At 41.2% G+C, this 16,497-nt stretch overlaps 1 protein-coding gene across 1 annotated transcript in view; it reads right to left on the reverse strand.

Annotated features, from left to right (window-relative positions):
- NAA25 (N-alpha-acetyltransferase 25, NatB auxiliary subunit) overlaps positions 1 to 16,497 on the reverse strand; it is an 86,295-nt gene that overhangs the window by 11,252 nt on the left and 58,546 nt on the right. The window contains exons 16-22 of the mRNA XM_053590247.1: positions 13,625 to 13,776; positions 12,716 to 12,841; positions 11,165 to 11,408; positions 9,545 to 9,668; positions 7,742 to 7,807; positions 7,075 to 7,172; positions 5,200 to 5,310 (exon numbers count right to left, since the gene is read on the reverse strand). Of these exons, the coding sequence (XP_053446222.1) occupies positions 5,200 to 5,310; positions 7,075 to 7,172; positions 7,742 to 7,807; positions 9,545 to 9,668; positions 11,165 to 11,408; positions 12,716 to 12,841; positions 13,625 to 13,776 (921 nt within the window). The remainder of the gene's footprint in view (positions 1 to 5,199; positions 5,311 to 7,074; positions 7,173 to 7,741; positions 7,808 to 9,544; positions 9,669 to 11,164; positions 11,409 to 12,715; positions 12,842 to 13,624; positions 13,777 to 16,497) is intronic.

Raw genomic sequence — 16,497 nt, forward strand, 5'->3', positions numbered from 1 at the left:
AAAACCAGACAAGCCACATGTCCTGGTATGATTACCACTAAAATTTTAGCAATGATATATCACTTGTTAGTGGGTATATGAATGATCTTCACTTTTTCATATCTTTGTGTATTACTCTGTCAATCACAAAAAGGAAAACCATTCTCATTTTTAGAAATCAGAAAAATAACAAAAAATATTACAAAATCCAAATACCAACAAGCTATTTGGCAAGTCCCGGGATTGTAGGCGTTCCTTAGAAGCAAAAGCAACGAAGCAACTCTAATCTACACTTTTAAACTTTGTACTCAAGATCTGTTAAATTATCTTGAATAGCATGTAGGAAAGCAGGTACTCTCATTTAGTCCCTCATTCAAACCTAAGTACCCTTTGTTTTCAGATAAATATTAACACTTAGCAAAGTGCCTAAAGAATTCCTGAATTGTTCATAAAGCCAATTTTACTACCAAAACCATCAACAATCATCATCATCTTCTTCTTGTTTTCTTTTTCTTTTGAGACAGGTGCCCACCACTACAGCCAGTTATTATTATTTTTTTTGTAGTTGTTGTTTAGCAGGCCTAGACCAGGCTTGAACCCACCTGCCTCAGTGTATGTGTCTGGCAACCTGACCAATGAGTTATAGGCACTGAGCTATCATCAACGATCATTTTCAAAGGACAATGATTACTTTGCTACAGAGTACAAAAATCTCCCATTAATAATTACAGTATAAACTCAAACATTAATAAAATAGCATGTCATGAGCTTTAATTCCAAAAATTATTTAGTGCTTATTCTGAAACGACTGATAAATAAATACACATATCGATGATACTGGGAATCAGGGTTCTGACTCTGGGAAAAGAAAGCTACACCTAGGGAATGAGGGGAAAAAAAGAACATTGCTGCTGGATTAAAACTGAAGGTATCAGTAAAAATTCGTTAGTTAAAACTGTGTGTGTGTGTAAATACATTGCCTAGGTTTCTCCACTGAAAGAAACTAGAAGCAATAAAAGCACACTAGATATTGTTTTCAAAATAACAATGAACAAAGGCTCTTGAGGAAACATCTGATTTCAGTTTAGTAAGAAAACACAAAGTAGGGCGGCACCTGTAGCTCAAGGAGTAGGGCGCCGGTCCCATATGCCGGAGGTGGCGGGTTCAAACCCAGCCCCGGCCAAAAACCACAAAAAAAAAAAAAAAAAAAGAAAACACAAAGTATGTTGAGCATTTTTGCTATTCCAGAATGGCTCAAAAACTGACCAGAATACGTCATAGGGCTAGCCAAATTTGGGACAATCTGAACATCCAAAAGAAAATGTTGATACTAGAAAATTTTTTTGATTTTTTTTTTGAGACAGAGTCTCACTTTGTCATGCTGGGTAGAGTGCCATGGCATCACAGGTCACAGCAACCTCAAACTTCTCGGCTAAAACAACCCTCTTGCTTTAGCCTCCCAAATAGCTGGGACTGTAGGTACTGTTTTTTTTTTTTTAAGAGATAGGGTCCTGCTCTTGTTCAGGTTGGTGCTGAACTCCTGAGCTCAAGCAATCCACCTGCTTCAGCCTCCCAGAGTGTTAGGATTACAGACATAAGTCACTACTCCTGGCCCTAATAGATTAGAATTTTAGAAAAAAGGCTCCGTGCCTGTAGCTCAAGGCCACATACACCACCAGAGCTGGCGGGTTCGAATCCAGCCCGGGCCTGCCAAACAATAACGACAACTACAACCAAAACATAGCCAGGTGTTGTGGCAGGCGCCTGTAGTCCCAGCTACTTGGGAGGCTGAGGCAAGAGAATTGCTTAAGCCCAGGAGTTTGAGGTTACTGTGAGCTGTGATGCTACGACACTCTACCCCAGACAATAGCTTGAGGCTCTGTCTGGGGTGGGGTGGGGAGAATTTAAGAAAAAAAATGAGTCCATAGTGATACTCAAGTAGATAGTGGTATTTAAAACATGTATATTCAGGGTGGCCATAAAGTTTGTGTGAAATTTAAAATAGTTGTCTCTTTTCTTATTATTATTTTTTTTTTTGTAGAGACAGAGTCTCACTGTACCACCCTCGGGTAGAGTGCTGTGGCATCACACGGCTCACAGCCACCTCTAACTCTTGGGCTTACGAGATTCTCTTGCCTCAGCCTCTTGAGCAGCTGGGACTACAGGCGCCCGCCACAACGCTCGGCTATTTTTTTTTGTTGCAGTTTGGCTGGGGCTGGGTTTGAACCCGCCACCCTCAGCATATGGGGCCGGCGCCCTACTCACTGAGCCACAGGCGCCGCCCTCTCTTTTCTTATTTTTAAAGGGCTTCATAGGACTTTGTTTTCATTTATTTCAGGTTAATGTAAGTATATAAACAACCAAGTCACAATATTTGCATCTGTTAGGTAGAGTATATTTTATAGTTATGTCCTGCACCTAAAAGGTGTGCCATACACTTCTACATTGTGCCCATTCAGTGCGTGCACCCCAAACCTTGTTCCCCTCTGTCCCTTTCCTCATTTCCTCCTCCCCCCAACTTGAATTGAGTTTTTCTCCTTTGTAGGTGTGAGTTAGATCCTCTACTGGCTTCATGTTAGTATTGAGTAAATTGGATAGTTGCTTTCCTTTTTTTTTTTTTAGTTTTAGTTTTAGGCCAGGGCTGGGTTTGAACCCACCACCCCTGGTATAGGGAGCCTGGTATATGGCACCCTACTCCTTGAGCCACAGGTGCCACCCTGCTTTTTATTTCTTATGATACTTTACTGAGAAGAATGTGTTTCAATTCCACCCAGATTAAATACTTGTCTATTTTAAATTGCATACAAACTTTATGGCCACGTGTATTCAAATACATATAAATGCAAGTGGGACATTCTATTTTACAAAATGATGCTAGCTGATAAATAATCAAAGATTAGTAGAATTTGTAAAAATTACCACGTTGGACACATCAATATAATAAATGATTCAGCCAAGTTCAACTACTAACAATGGATGCCAAAACTAATGGGTGAGAGGCCATTGGGAAATAGGATTTCACAGCCTCAAAGCATCATCTCATAGCTTACTATTCATTTCAAAAGGAAAAAGGCACTATTGGCCAGGCACAGTGGTATGTACCTGTAGCCTGAGCTACTCAGGAGGCAGAGGCAGGAGGACTGCTTGAGCCCAGGAGTTTGAGGTTGTAGTAAGTTATGATGACACCACTGCATTCTGGCTGGGGCAACAGAGTAAGACTTTGTCTCAAAAAAAAAAAAAAAAAGAGGGCGGCGCCTGTGGCTCAGTGAGTAGGGCGCCGGCCCCATATGCCGAGGGTGGTGGGTTCAAACCCAGCCCCGGCCAAACTGCAACAAAAAAATAGCCGGGTATTGTGGCGGGCACCTGTAGTCCCAGCTGCTCCGGAGGCTGAGGCAAGAGAATTGCGTAAGCCCAAGAGTTAGAGGTTGCTGTGAGCCATGTGACGCCACGGCACTCTACGCGAGGGCGGTACAGTGACACTCTGTCTCTACACACAAAAAAAAAAAAGAAAGAAAAGTTAAGGAAGCATTCTAGATTAAAGAAGGGTAAAGAGATATAACTAAAGGTCATGTCAGATCCTTGACAGGATGCAAGTATTCTGAAAAAGGCTATTAAATACAGAATTGGGACAACTGGAAACCTTGAATATGAATTTTGTTAGAAATATTATTACATCAATACTAAATTTCTCTTTTTTTTTTTTTTGTAGAGACAGAGTCTCACTGTACCGCCCTCAGGTAGAGTGCCGTGGCGTCACATGGCTCACAGCAACCTCAAACTCTTAGGCTTAAGCGATTCTCTTGCCTCAGCCTCCCGAGCAGCTGGGACCACAGGCGCCCACCACAACGCCCGGCTATTTTTTTGTTGCAGTTTGGCCGGGGCTGGGTTTGAACCTGCACCCTCGGCACATGGGGCCGGCGCCCTACTCACTGAGCCACAGGCGCCGCCCTTTTTTTTTTCTTTTTTTTTGAGACAGAGTCTTTGTCATCCTTGGTAGAGTGCTATGGCGTCATAGCTCACAGCAACCTCAAACTCTTGGGCTTAAGGGATTCTATTGCTTTAATTGAAAGAAAAAAGAAAAAAAGAGATTCTCTTGCCTCAGCCTACTGGCTGGCTCAGCCTCCAACAACACCTGGCTATTTTTTAGAGATGGGGTCTTGCTCTTGCTTGGGCTGGTCTCCAGCTCAGGCAATTCACCTGCCTCGGCCTCCCAGAATGCTAGGAGGCATGAGCCACCCGCCTGGCCCCTAATAGTAAATTTCTTGAGTGTGAAACTGCTTTGAGTATCGTGGTTTTGTTCTTGCCCTTTGTTCTATCCTGATGTGTTAAGAGACCTAAGTCTGTACTTTTCTTTTCTTTCTATTTTTTTTTTTTGAGACAGAGCCTCAAAAGCTGTCGCCCTGGGTAGAGTGTCATGGCATCATAGCTCACAGCAACCTCCAACTCCTGGGCTCAAGCGATTCTACTGCCTCTGCTTCCCAAGTAGCTGGGACTACAGACGCCCACCACAACTGCAGCTGTCATTGTTTGGCAGGCCCAGGCTGGATTCGAACCTACCAGTTCAGGTGTCATGTGGCTGGCGCCTTAGCTGCTTGAGGCACAGGTGCCCAGCCAAGTCTGTACTTTTCTTTCTTTTTTTTTTTTTTTTTTGTAGAGACAGAGTCTCACTTTACCGCCCTTGGTAGAGTGCCACGACGTTACAGGACTCACAGCAACCTCTAGCTCTTGGGCTTACGCGATTCTCTTGCCTCAGCCTCCCGAGCAGCTGGGACTACAGGCGCCCGCCACAGTGCCTGGCTATTTTTTGGTTGCAGTTTGGCTGGGGCTGGGTTTGAACCCGCCACCCTCGGTATATGGGGCCGGCACCCTACTCACTGAGCCACAGGCGCCGCCCCAAGTCTGTACTTTTCTACTGAATTGGTCAGCTTAAGGAGGAGGCGATGGGGAGAGGAAGGAAGAAGGGAGGGAGACTGAGAGAAGACAGACATAGGCAAATGTGGTAAACAGTTAACAAGTGATAAGCTGGCTAAGGACCTTCACGGGTGTCACTGCAATAGTCTTTTCAACTTTTCTGTTGGTGTATAATTAAAAAAAAAAAAAGGAGTACATGGGGAGAAGGAATGTATATAGACTCCTAAGGACTTTTACAACATGGAGGAAAACAATGAAAAGAAAACATAGGATGTGACCAGATTGCTAGTTGTATTTTTCTGTTATTACCATGCTGATGCTGGTTTCTTTTTTCTTCTTTTTCTTTTTCTGTAAATTTAATTTGTATGGTCGCAGGACACTCTCGCAGTAACTGGACACCCAAAGGATAATGGAAATAGTCTGAAAGAGGAAAAATTGCAAATCTGCCCATAAGGATTACACTACCATTATTTATCAGGAAGTTAAAGATAATGGATTAAACAAAGAAATTCTAAGTGGCAATTCCATGCAAAATCCCTTCAATTTCTCCCTCAAATCCTCCAATCTCTGGCTCTCCCAGCTGTATATCCATATTCTCCTGCACTTCACTCCAGGTTTCTTTCAACTTCTCTGTAGAAGTATTTACTAACATCCTGTTCACACAGTGGAACTCAAAGGTTCTTTACAATATGCCTCTTTCCCTTCATGCTTCTCTGGACAAGTAAGATACCATCTTACCTACAAACCTTAACTTCCATAAATATGGAGAAATCTCCCCAACTGATCAGCACATATTCTGCTTGGCTGTATTAAATTGGCTATTTATATGTCTTCTCCTAAGTGTGTGTATGTACAAATAAGTCCAGTTATTACTTATTCATTCAGTAAGAATCTCTTAGGCATTTACGATGTGCCAGTCATGAGAATAGAATACAATGCCTATAGGAAACTTGCAGACTAATAGGGGAGAAAAGTAAACAAATACATGACAGAAATAAAAGGAAAGCCAATAAATTATAAGTGTTTGCAATTCTCCTTTTCTCTCTAGCACATAAAAAACAGGGGGCCAGATTGTGCTACATCAGCTCCTAAACTTCTTTTTTTTTTTGGCCGGGGCAGGGTTTGAACCCACCACCTCTGGCATATGGGACCGGCGCCCTACTCCTTGAGCCACAGGCACCGCCCACTCCTAGACTTCTTAATGGATAATATCACAGTAATTAGAAGATGACAACAACAAATAAAAGAAACTAGACAAATTAATTTAAACTACATAAAAAAGAGTGAACCAAGGCCAGGCAAAATGGCTCATGCCTGTAATCCTAGCACTCTGAGAGGCCGAGGCAGGAGGATCCCTTAAATTCAGGTGTCTAAGACCAGCCTGAGCAAGAGTGAGACTCTGTCTCTACTAAAACTAGAAAAGTTAGCTGGGCGTTATGGCAGGCGCCCACAGTCCCAGATACTTGGGAGGCTGAGGCAGGAGGATCGCTTGAACCTAGGAATTTGGGGTTGCTGTGAGGTAACCTGAGGCCATGGTACTCTAGCCTGGAGCAACAGAGTAAGACTCTGTCTCAGGAAAAAAAAAAAAAAGGTAAATCAGAAAGGAGAATGAAGAGAAAATAGCTAGTTTTGTAGTGAATATAAGGAACCTTAGAGTTGAGTAAAGCAAATTTCAACAAGTTTTACCTAAGCATTATGAATAAAATTTTCTTAGAATTCTTGTAAGGATTTAGTTTAGAAAATGATCCAAATTGTTTTACTTGCTTTATCTTTATTCTTGTGAAGACAGGGTCTCACTCTGTCACCCAGGATGGAGTGCAGAGGCACAATCATAGGTCGCTATAACCTCAAACTCCTGGCTTCAAGTGATTCTCCTGCCTTAGCCTCCCTTAAGTGCAGGGATTTACAGGCATGAGCACCCTGCCCAGCCTAAATTGCTTTTCTTTTCTTTTTTTTTTTTTTTGGCCGGGGCTGGGTTTGAACCTGCCACCTCTGGCATATGGGACCTGAGCCCTACCCCTTGAGCCACAGGCGCCGCCCCTAAATTGCTTTTCAATTAACAAAAAGCAAAAGGAGGAGTTAAATTGCAGGTATAAGGTACCAATTATCTGTTCATTGTTGGAAAATGAATCTTGCATATCATTAAGGAAAATCACATCTTTTAGCAAGAGAACAAAAACATACCTCAACAAAGAAGACTAGGTTTTCTAAAAGAGTAGGATGTGTTTTCAAGTTACCATCTTTAACTTCTAAGAGGTCACCTTTACATTTACTGAAGATATCTGAAAACAAAAAATATTTTATGGTTTTATTCAGCTTTGTTTCAATACTGTTTTTAGAAACATAATACACAATCTAATAAAGAATAAGCAAATATAAAAGCTTATTCCAGAAAGCTCTCCCCACCTCATTTCTCATAACAAACCAAACTCTAAAGGACACAATATCTATCTAAAGCTCTTTATTTATTTTTTTTCTCTGTCCCATGTGATCTCCAGGAATTATTTCAAGCTCTTTATTTCTCACTCTGTTACCCAGGCTGGAGTGCAAAAGCATAATCATAGCTCACTATAGTCTTGAGCTCCTGGGCTCAAGTGATCCTCCTTGCTCAGCCTCCCAAGTAGCTGAGACTATAGGTGCCCAACATTTAGTCGTAGTATTTTGTAATAGGTATCTACTACTTTTGTAATCAAAATTTAATTCTCAATGGTTAACAAGTATTTTAAAATCCCCAAAGTTATGTATTATTATTTTCAAATCACCTTGCAAGTTTCTGTAGGGAAAAAAAAAAACTTGAGATAGTGCCAGACAACCAGATACAAATATAAACATCCACAAAAAGAACACTTACCTTTTAATTGTTCCAGTAAAGACTTAAGATTATTTTCTATTCGCTCCTGGATCTCCACTGTATCATCTAAAATTAAAAAACAAAAAATAAAAAACTTTCATTTATTTAGTAAGATAAAGCAAGATCAACACCTACAAGCAGTTCATGAGCAAGGATACTTTTTCTTCACTTAAGACCCCTTGGCTGGGTACAATGGTTCATGGCTGTAATCGCAGCATTCTGGGAGGCCAAGGTGGGGGGATTGTTTGAGCTCAGTAGTTTGAGACCAGCCTAAGGGAGAGGGAAACACTGTCTCTACTAAAAATAGAAAACCTGGCTGGGTGTCATGGCAGGCACCTGTAGTCCCAGCTACTCGGGAGGCAGAGGTAAGAAGATCTCTTGAACCCAAGAGTTTGAGTTGCTGTGAGCTATGATGATTTCACAACACTCTCTACCCAGGGCAACAGAGTAAGACTGTCTCAAAAAAAGACCTCTTAGCCTCTTAAGTCCTTGATTCAGAGATAGAGAAAGAAAGAGAGAGAGAGATATGAAGGAAAGGAAAACGAAAAGTATTAATTACCTTTTTGCCAAAGGTACTACCTAAAATTCTTTAGGAGGCTGGGCACAGTGGCTCACACCTATAATCCTAGCACTACGGGAGGCTGAGGCGGGTGGATTGCTTGAGCTCATGGATTTGAGACCAGCCTGAGCAAGGGTGAGACCCCCGTGTCTAAAAATAGGTGGGTGTTGTGGCAGGTGCCTGTAGTCCCAGCTACTTGGGAGGCTGAGGCAAGAGAATCGCTTGAGCCCAAGAGTCTGAGGTTGTTGTGAGCTATGACACCAAAGCACTCTACCGAGAGTGACAAAATGAAACTCTATCTCAAAAATAATAAAATAAAAACTCTATCTCAGCGCTTGTAGCATAGTGGTTATGGGACAGGCCACATGCACCAAGGCTGGCGGGTTCGAACTCAGCCTGGGCCAGCTGAACAACAATGATAACTGCAATAAAAAAACAGCCAGGCGTTGTGGCAGGCAGCTATAGTCCCAGCTACTTGGGAGGCTAAGGCAAGAGAATCGCTTAAGCCCAAGAGTCTGAGGTTGCTGTGAGCTACGACGCTACAGCACTCTACCGAGGGCAACATAGTGAGACTCTGTCTCAAAAAAATAAATAAATAAAATAATAATAATAATGAAATAAAAAAATAAAATTCTTTAGGAGGATTTGAAATCTATGTGCTTTAAATATTCTAAATAACAGGGTCTACAAACCTTATGATTTAAAAAGAAATGGTCTATGGAATGTTTATGATTCTCACTGGGTTGACGTCTTCCCAAAAACTCTCTTCTCCAGAAAGTTTAGGGCTTGATTTTTAAAGTCCAACAATATTTCAACAAATGAAGGATTTAACTTTTGAATGTAACATGAAAAGGAATTAAGCTTCTAAAACATTACTTTGTAACCTATAAAATATCCTCTTGTATACTAAATCAGACATTTCCAGAATAGCTTCCAGCTTTTATCTATTCCAAACTTTTCCAAATGGGTGAGGTTATAGATATTTTATTGCATTTATTAAGTTTTCTTTGTTTTTTTTTCCTTCAGATTAATGTGAGGGTACAAATAACTAAGTTACAATGTTTGCATTTGTTAGGTAGAGTCCCTTTTATAGTTGTGCCCCGCACCCTAGAGGTGTACCATATACCCTTACATTATGCCCATTAAGTAGGAGCACACCAATTCCCTCCTTCCTCCCCTCTCCCCCATTGATTAAGTTTTCAATGACAAAGACTCAGTAAGCACACTTCCAAGTATACACTTACCTAAACCATTGGTATCCAGCTCATAAATATCATTAACAAGATAAAAAGAGCTTATCTGGCACTGAGAACAGCCAGAATTAAAGAATCCACCCATTCTGGTAGGTACAGGACCAAGGAAAGGATACTGGGGGGAGGGAAAAAAGAAAAAAATTATTTCCTACCCATTTAAATTCATACAAAAGAAGAAAAAAGGCATTTTAAACTACTGGATAAAAATCTGTTTCAGTGATTTAGTTAAAAAAACATTAATCAGCAAACTATTAACTGGATCATTATTTATTTATTTATTTATTCTTGAGACAGAGCCTCAAGCTCTCGCCCTAGGTAGAGTGCCATGGCATCACAGCTCATAGCAAACCTCCAATTCCTGGGCTTAAGCAATTCCCTTGCCTCAGCCCTCCAAGTAGCTGGGACTATAGGTGCCCGCCACAACGCCTGGCTATTTTTTGGTTGTAGTTGTCATTGTCGTTTGGCAGGCTGGGCTGGGTTCGAACCCACCAGCTCTGGTGTATGTGGCTGGCACCTTAGCTGCTTGAGCTACAGGCGCCGAGCCTATTTATTTATTTTCTTATTGAGACAGTCTCACTTTGTCACTCTTTGGTAGAGTGCCGTGGCTTAGTAGCTCACAGCAACCTCAAACTCTTAGGCTGAAGTGATCCTCTTGCCTCGGCTCCCAAGTTGCTGAGACCACAGGTGCCTGCCACAATGCCTGGCTATTTTTCTTTTTTTTAAGAGACGAGGTCTCACTCTGGCTCAGGCTGGTCTCAAACCTGGGAGCTCAGGTAATCTGGACTGTTATGTTAAAAAATGCTCTATTAATTTATTGCTAACTATTACAATTTTCTATTGCAAAGAAAGCTATTTTGTGGCTTGGTGCCTGTAGCACAGTGGTTACGGTGCCAGCCACATACACTGAGGTGGCAGGTTTGAACCCGGCTAAACAACTGCAACAAAAACATAGCTGGGCATTGTGGTGAGCGCCTATAGTCCCAGTTACTTGGGAGACTGAGGCAAGAGAATTGCTTGAGTTTGAGGTTGCTGTGAGCTGCAACGCCATAGCACTCTACGGAGGGTGACATAATAAGACTGTCTCCCTCCTCCCCAAAAAAGAGCTATTTTCCTTGATCTCCCTATCCAGTCTAGATATTTAAGAAGGCGTTGCAATTCCTTCTGAGTTAACAGTAGTCTTCTTTTCCCCACAGATGCAACAAAACAGTACAAAACACTATTCCTTACTACTCACTCTGATTTTTAAAAAAACAGTTGCTGGGCGCAGTGGCTCACGCCTGTAATCCTAGCACTCTGGTAGGCCCAGGCAGGTGGATTGCCGGATTTCAGGAGTTTGAGACCAGCCTGAGCTAGAGTGAGACCCCATCTCTAAAAAAAAAAAAAAAAAAAACAGCCAGGTATTGTGGTGGGTGCCTATAGTCCCAGCTACTCAGGAGGCTGAGGCAAGAGGATTGCTTTAAGCCCAAGAGTTTGGGCTGCTGTGAGTTATGACTCCATGGCATTCTACCGAGGGCAACAAAATACAACTGTCTCAAAAAAAAAAAAAAAAAAAAAAAAAAAGTCATAAATATAATTATTGCAGTTGTAAGGGCAAATACTCATTAATAATACCTGAATTTCCTTCTCAATAAATCGCTTTCCCGTCTCCAGGGCCATCTCCAACTGTTGAAGGAGCAAACGAAGAATATCAATCCGGGAAGATACACCATTCTCAGCAGTCTTTTCTGAGTTCTTTGGCTCCACAGGGTGGTTGAGACTTGGAAGTCCACTGATCAGCCTCAATGTTAAGGATCGGATTCTTAACCACAAGGTCTCCTCCTCCATGGAAAGTTTCTTATGTTCTTCAGAAATATCCCTTAAACAGAAACATGCCCAAACCATCTAGTTGATTGAATCTGCTGCCTTCAAATCTTTCAGAGATTGCTTTCACCAGTCAAGATGCCTTTCAATGGCTCTAGCATTCATTTACTAGCTGAGTATCTTAGACAAGCCAAAATCTTCTTAATCCCCATTTCCCCATCAACAAAATGTGAATGAAAAGTCATATTCCCCTTAAATGAAACTGTTTTCTCTAAATGATAAAAGTAATACATGATATAAAAAATTGAAATGAAAGAAAAGTAAAAAATAGAAGTGCTCTGAAAACTAAATATCCACAATATTAACAAGCTTGGTATAGATTATTTTGACTTTTGCAATATAAATGTATAAAACTGTGTAACTAAAAGCAGCTTTGACCAGGCTCATGACTGTAATTCTAGCACTTTAGGAGGATGAGGCAGGAAGATCACCAGAGGCCAGAAGTTCAAGATCAGACTGAACATGAGTAAAACCCCATCTCTACAAAAAAATAGAAAAATTAGCTGGTGGCAGGGGCCTGTAATCCCAGCTACATGGGAGGCTGAGGAAGGAGGATCATTTGAGCTGAGGGTTGCAATGAAGTATGATGATGCCACTGCACTCTACCCCAGGTGAGTGAGCCCCTGCCTCAAAAAAAAAAAAAAATCTCTATTTTCGGGCGGCGCCTGTGGCTCAAGGAGTAGGGCGCAGGTCCCATATGCCTGAGGTGGTGGGTTCAAACCCAGCCCCGGCCAAAAAAATAAAAAAATAAAAATCTCTATTTTCTTCTAGAATTTCTAAGGAGTTTTAGCTTATACTCTTTAATCCTTCTGGAATTCTCACATATGCTATGAAGTAGATCTAACTTTTAGATTACCCAGAAGTTCCAACATAGGAGGTGAAATATATTTTTTTCATTTGGATTACCTATGTTTTCTGATCCCTACAACAAATTTTTTTTTTTTTTTGTAGAGACAGAGTCTCACTTTATGGCCCTCCGGTAGAGTGCCGTGGCCTCACACAGCTCACAGCAACCTCCAACTCCTGGGCTTAAGCAATTCTCTTGCCTCGGCCTCCCAAGTAGCTGGGACTACAGGTGCCCGCCACAACGCCCAGCTATTTTTTGGTTGCAATTCAGCCGGGGCCGGGTTTGAACCCGCCACCCTCGGTATATGGGGCCAGCGCCCTACCAACTGAGCCACAGGCGCCGCCCAACAAACATAACATTTTGTATTTGTGTGACAAGTAGATATTTTTCTTTTTAAATCTAAGACTCATCCTATTTCTTTCCAAATAAATTGCTAAGGGCTAAATTATAGTTACCTGTCTTTTGGATCCCAGCTGAAGAAAACATTTAAGTCTCTGTTGTCTCGCAAATTTTCCCATGGAATGTCATCTTCTTCAGGCTGAAGATTCATTGACTTTATACTTTCTGCTAGGCTAGTTGATCTATGATACAGAAAATTTATTTATTTATTATTTTAACAGCAAAACAGCCATACGAATGTATTAGGACTTTTTCTTTTTTTGAGACAGAGCCTCAAGCTGTTGCCCTGAGTAGAGTGCTCTGGCATCACAGCTCACAGCAACCTCCAACTGTTGGGCTCAAGCGATTCTCCTGTCTCCGCCTCCCAAGTAGCTGGGACTACAGGCACCTGCCACAATGCATGGCTATTTTTTGGTTGCAGCGGTCATTATTGTTTGGTGGGCCCAGGCTGGATTCGAACCTGCCAGCTCAGGTGTATGTAGCTGGCGCCTTAGCCACATGAGCCACAGGCACTCAGAAATATCCATTAAGACTTATTTTTATTAGAAAGAGAAGGAGGAAGGATTTACAATTAAGGGTTCATATAAAGTTAAAGAGAACCACCCATAGATCACACTGGCTTTGCTACACAGCAAGAGAAAGGCTTTTGGAAACCAAATTAAAATAAAGCAACCAACATTAATTCCTGAAATCCCTTGTTTGTAGAGGAGGGGGAACCTTCTAAGAATAATACATACCAGGAAGTGATGATCCTGGCCTGTTGGCTTCTGTATTGGACCTAAGATATTGCTGACAGTTTACTATCATTCCCCATGACAAGCATCCAGGTTCTGGGAACCCCGACTTTCTCTCTTTTTTGTCCATTTTTCTTTAAGCGTGCTAATGATACCCATGAACACATCAATATAGCTCTCAGTATGTGATCTAATTCTTTAGTTCTTTTTCAGTTCTTATACAATACTTACATATTTGCTTCAAGTAGAAGGTCTAAAAGCATCCGTTCAGTACGGACTTGTGCAAAATGAAGAGAATTATTCAGCCTGTTCCTAAAAGCGATAAATTCTGGGATCTTCTCAAACGCACCATATTTGTAAGCTTGAATAATATATTCTGAGGTCTGGGAAGGAAAGACATTACCTTGGTATAAATATTTCACAAGGCTAGCAATGTATGCAAACCTTAACAGCCAAAACAAAACACTCAAAATAAAATTAAGTTTTGAATCTAATCTTTAGAGATCTTGTCACAAAGTAGAATATCACCTTTTAAAACTGTTATTTTTCTTCCTTCTTATACCTGAGACAAATGTTTTCTTTACTAATTTGAATACCCAGTTGCTGTTACCATCACATAGACCTTCTCTTAGAAGTCATATCTTTCCATTCAATAGGACTAGACATTTTATTTTGCCATACCAGTCAAAAATTTGGTTAGTGCCATTCTGAAAGGGATATTACTCCATGTTTTTCTGCATCTGTGTTTCATACAAAGGTTCTAAAAACACCAGAATAACATAACCACCCTGCCTACCTCATATAAAAATCATTCTCTTTCAGAAAAAGACAGACTTCTCCTTGGTTTTGTTTATTTCTAAATACTATATCACAAACACAGGCCATAAGGATTATAACGGAATAAAAGACATCAAACAAAAGACCTATTATTCATATCAAAATCCATTCCGAGGACAGCAAGACTTTAAGAACTAGGTTTCTTCTCCATCTAAACTACATAAGACCTATGCTGGAAATTTCCATAAACAAGTTAGAGAAGAGAACAGTTACCACTTATAGATTAACGCATGTATATGGATGAAACATTACAGAACAGAGGCAAGATAAGGAATACTAAATAGTAATCCTGGCACAATAGAAGAAAATCCCAGTGAAGAACATTTCTTGGGTATGGGCCACACTGCCATCAGGATCAGAAGACAAGATACCCCTTTGGGTCAAGGAAAGTGTTAACTTCAAAGCTGATGTCTGCCCCAAATAAAGATCCTTTCTGGAAAAGCCAGTCTTTGCATAGCCTCAGTCATCTCTACTCCCATCTCCATTATGTCTAAATAATTTGCCCAATAGAAAAATAGGCCAATAGTCAACAACATACCCTCTGATACACAGCCTTGCAGGGTTCATTTCAGGCCGCGGGATTGCGCCACGGGCGCTAATTCAACTGCATTCGATGCGGCTTTTAAACCCCCATGGGACACCTCGGCGAGCTGTTTGCCTGCAGTATCTGGAGAAATTAAAGACGGACGGACACAAGAAAATTAAAAAGATTACTTGTGATCCTGCAGGTTTAAAGAAGGACTACTTGAAAAAGCCTGAGTGTACCTTCTAGCTTGATTAAAGGATAGTGATACATCCCATCAAGAAGAGGCCATGATACCCTAAGCATTTATGCGTACAGTATGGCCCCTTGGCTTAGAAAACACAGCAAGGTTTCCTTATCAGCCCTTGCATTAGCAACTTACAACTTGGAAAAACCGGTTGCTTAGGAATATATGATTCAGCAATTAACCAAGAAGAAAATACGACTTTGGTAATTCGAATCAAATTTATAAATTACAATTCTAAAATACTCTGTGATTAAAGATGAGAGGACAGCCTTTCTGAGTATAGAGGAAGTTTTATTTCTGAGTGGCCCATGAGACACCACTTTTTAAAAAGGCAAAAACTTTAAAAAGAGAAAAATAAGGGGCAACAAAAAGAGAACATAGTCTTTAATAAACTAAGATGGCAAGTATTGTTCTCTGGCTTGTCTTTTTTAGATAGTCCTCCTTTAATGCTGCAGTAAAGTGCCACTGCAGAGCTAAGTAAGAGCCTGGGAAGCAACCAATAGAACAAAGGCTATGAAAGTGTTACTATATGAAGAAACAACCCCTAATGGAACTGCAGGCAAAACTGTGGAGGCCAAAGGCACTTTAAAGACTTCTAAATGTCAAAATATGTTGCTCATACCTATTTCTACTTGTTATGCACCAATAAGGCTATATAGATGCCGCTGAGATTCCTGAAATGAACCCTGGTCACTGTAAAAATTAGTAAAATACACAGACATGATACCCTTGAATAATGATCTTCACAAATGCCTAAAATTGAAGTTTTAAAAGGAAGTTTTTATGACTTTTGAAGATATTAAAACCTAGTACTGATTTTCATATTGTAAAAAAATCTATTCCAAAGTAAGATGACAGCAATGCCCTCTGCAGACCTTCTAGATACAACTGTCAATCACACACCACAAAGCCTTACTAAGGGCTCAGTGCCTGTAGCTCAAGTAGCTAAGGGGCCAGCCACATACACCTGAGCTGGTGGGTTCGAATCCAGCCCAGGCCTGCCAAACAACAATGACAACTACAGTCAAAAAATAGCCGGGCATCATGGTAGGCGCCTGTAGTCCCAGCTATTTGGGAGGCTGAGGCAAAAGAATCACTTAAGCCAGGAGTTGGAGGTTGCTGTGAGCTGTGATGTCACAGCACTCTACCCGGGGCAACCGCTTGAGGCTCTGTCTCAAAAAAAAAAAGGCCTTACTAAGGAGAAGAGCTAGTTGGGAACTGAAGTACATTAGTCACGCTGGAAAAAAGCATCTGGGGATCCCCAAAACTACCAAGAATAAAAGATACAGAGCAAGGCTGGGTGCGGTGGCTCATGCCTGTAATTCTAGCACTCTGGGAGCCTGAGGCAGGTGGATCACTTGAGCTGACCAGTTCCAGACTTGAGTGAGAGTGAAACCCTGTCTCCATTTTTATTTTATTTTTTGTTTTATTGAGACACAGTCTCACTTGTTGTCCTCGGTAGAGTGCGCTGGCATCAGAGCTCACAGCAACTTCAAA

Source organism: Nycticebus coucang, chromosome 4 (assembly GCF_027406575.1).
Source record: "Nycticebus coucang isolate mNycCou1 chromosome 4, mNycCou1.pri, whole genome shotgun sequence".
NCBI classification, from domain to species: domain Eukaryota; kingdom Metazoa; phylum Chordata; class Mammalia; order Primates; family Lorisidae; genus Nycticebus; species Nycticebus coucang.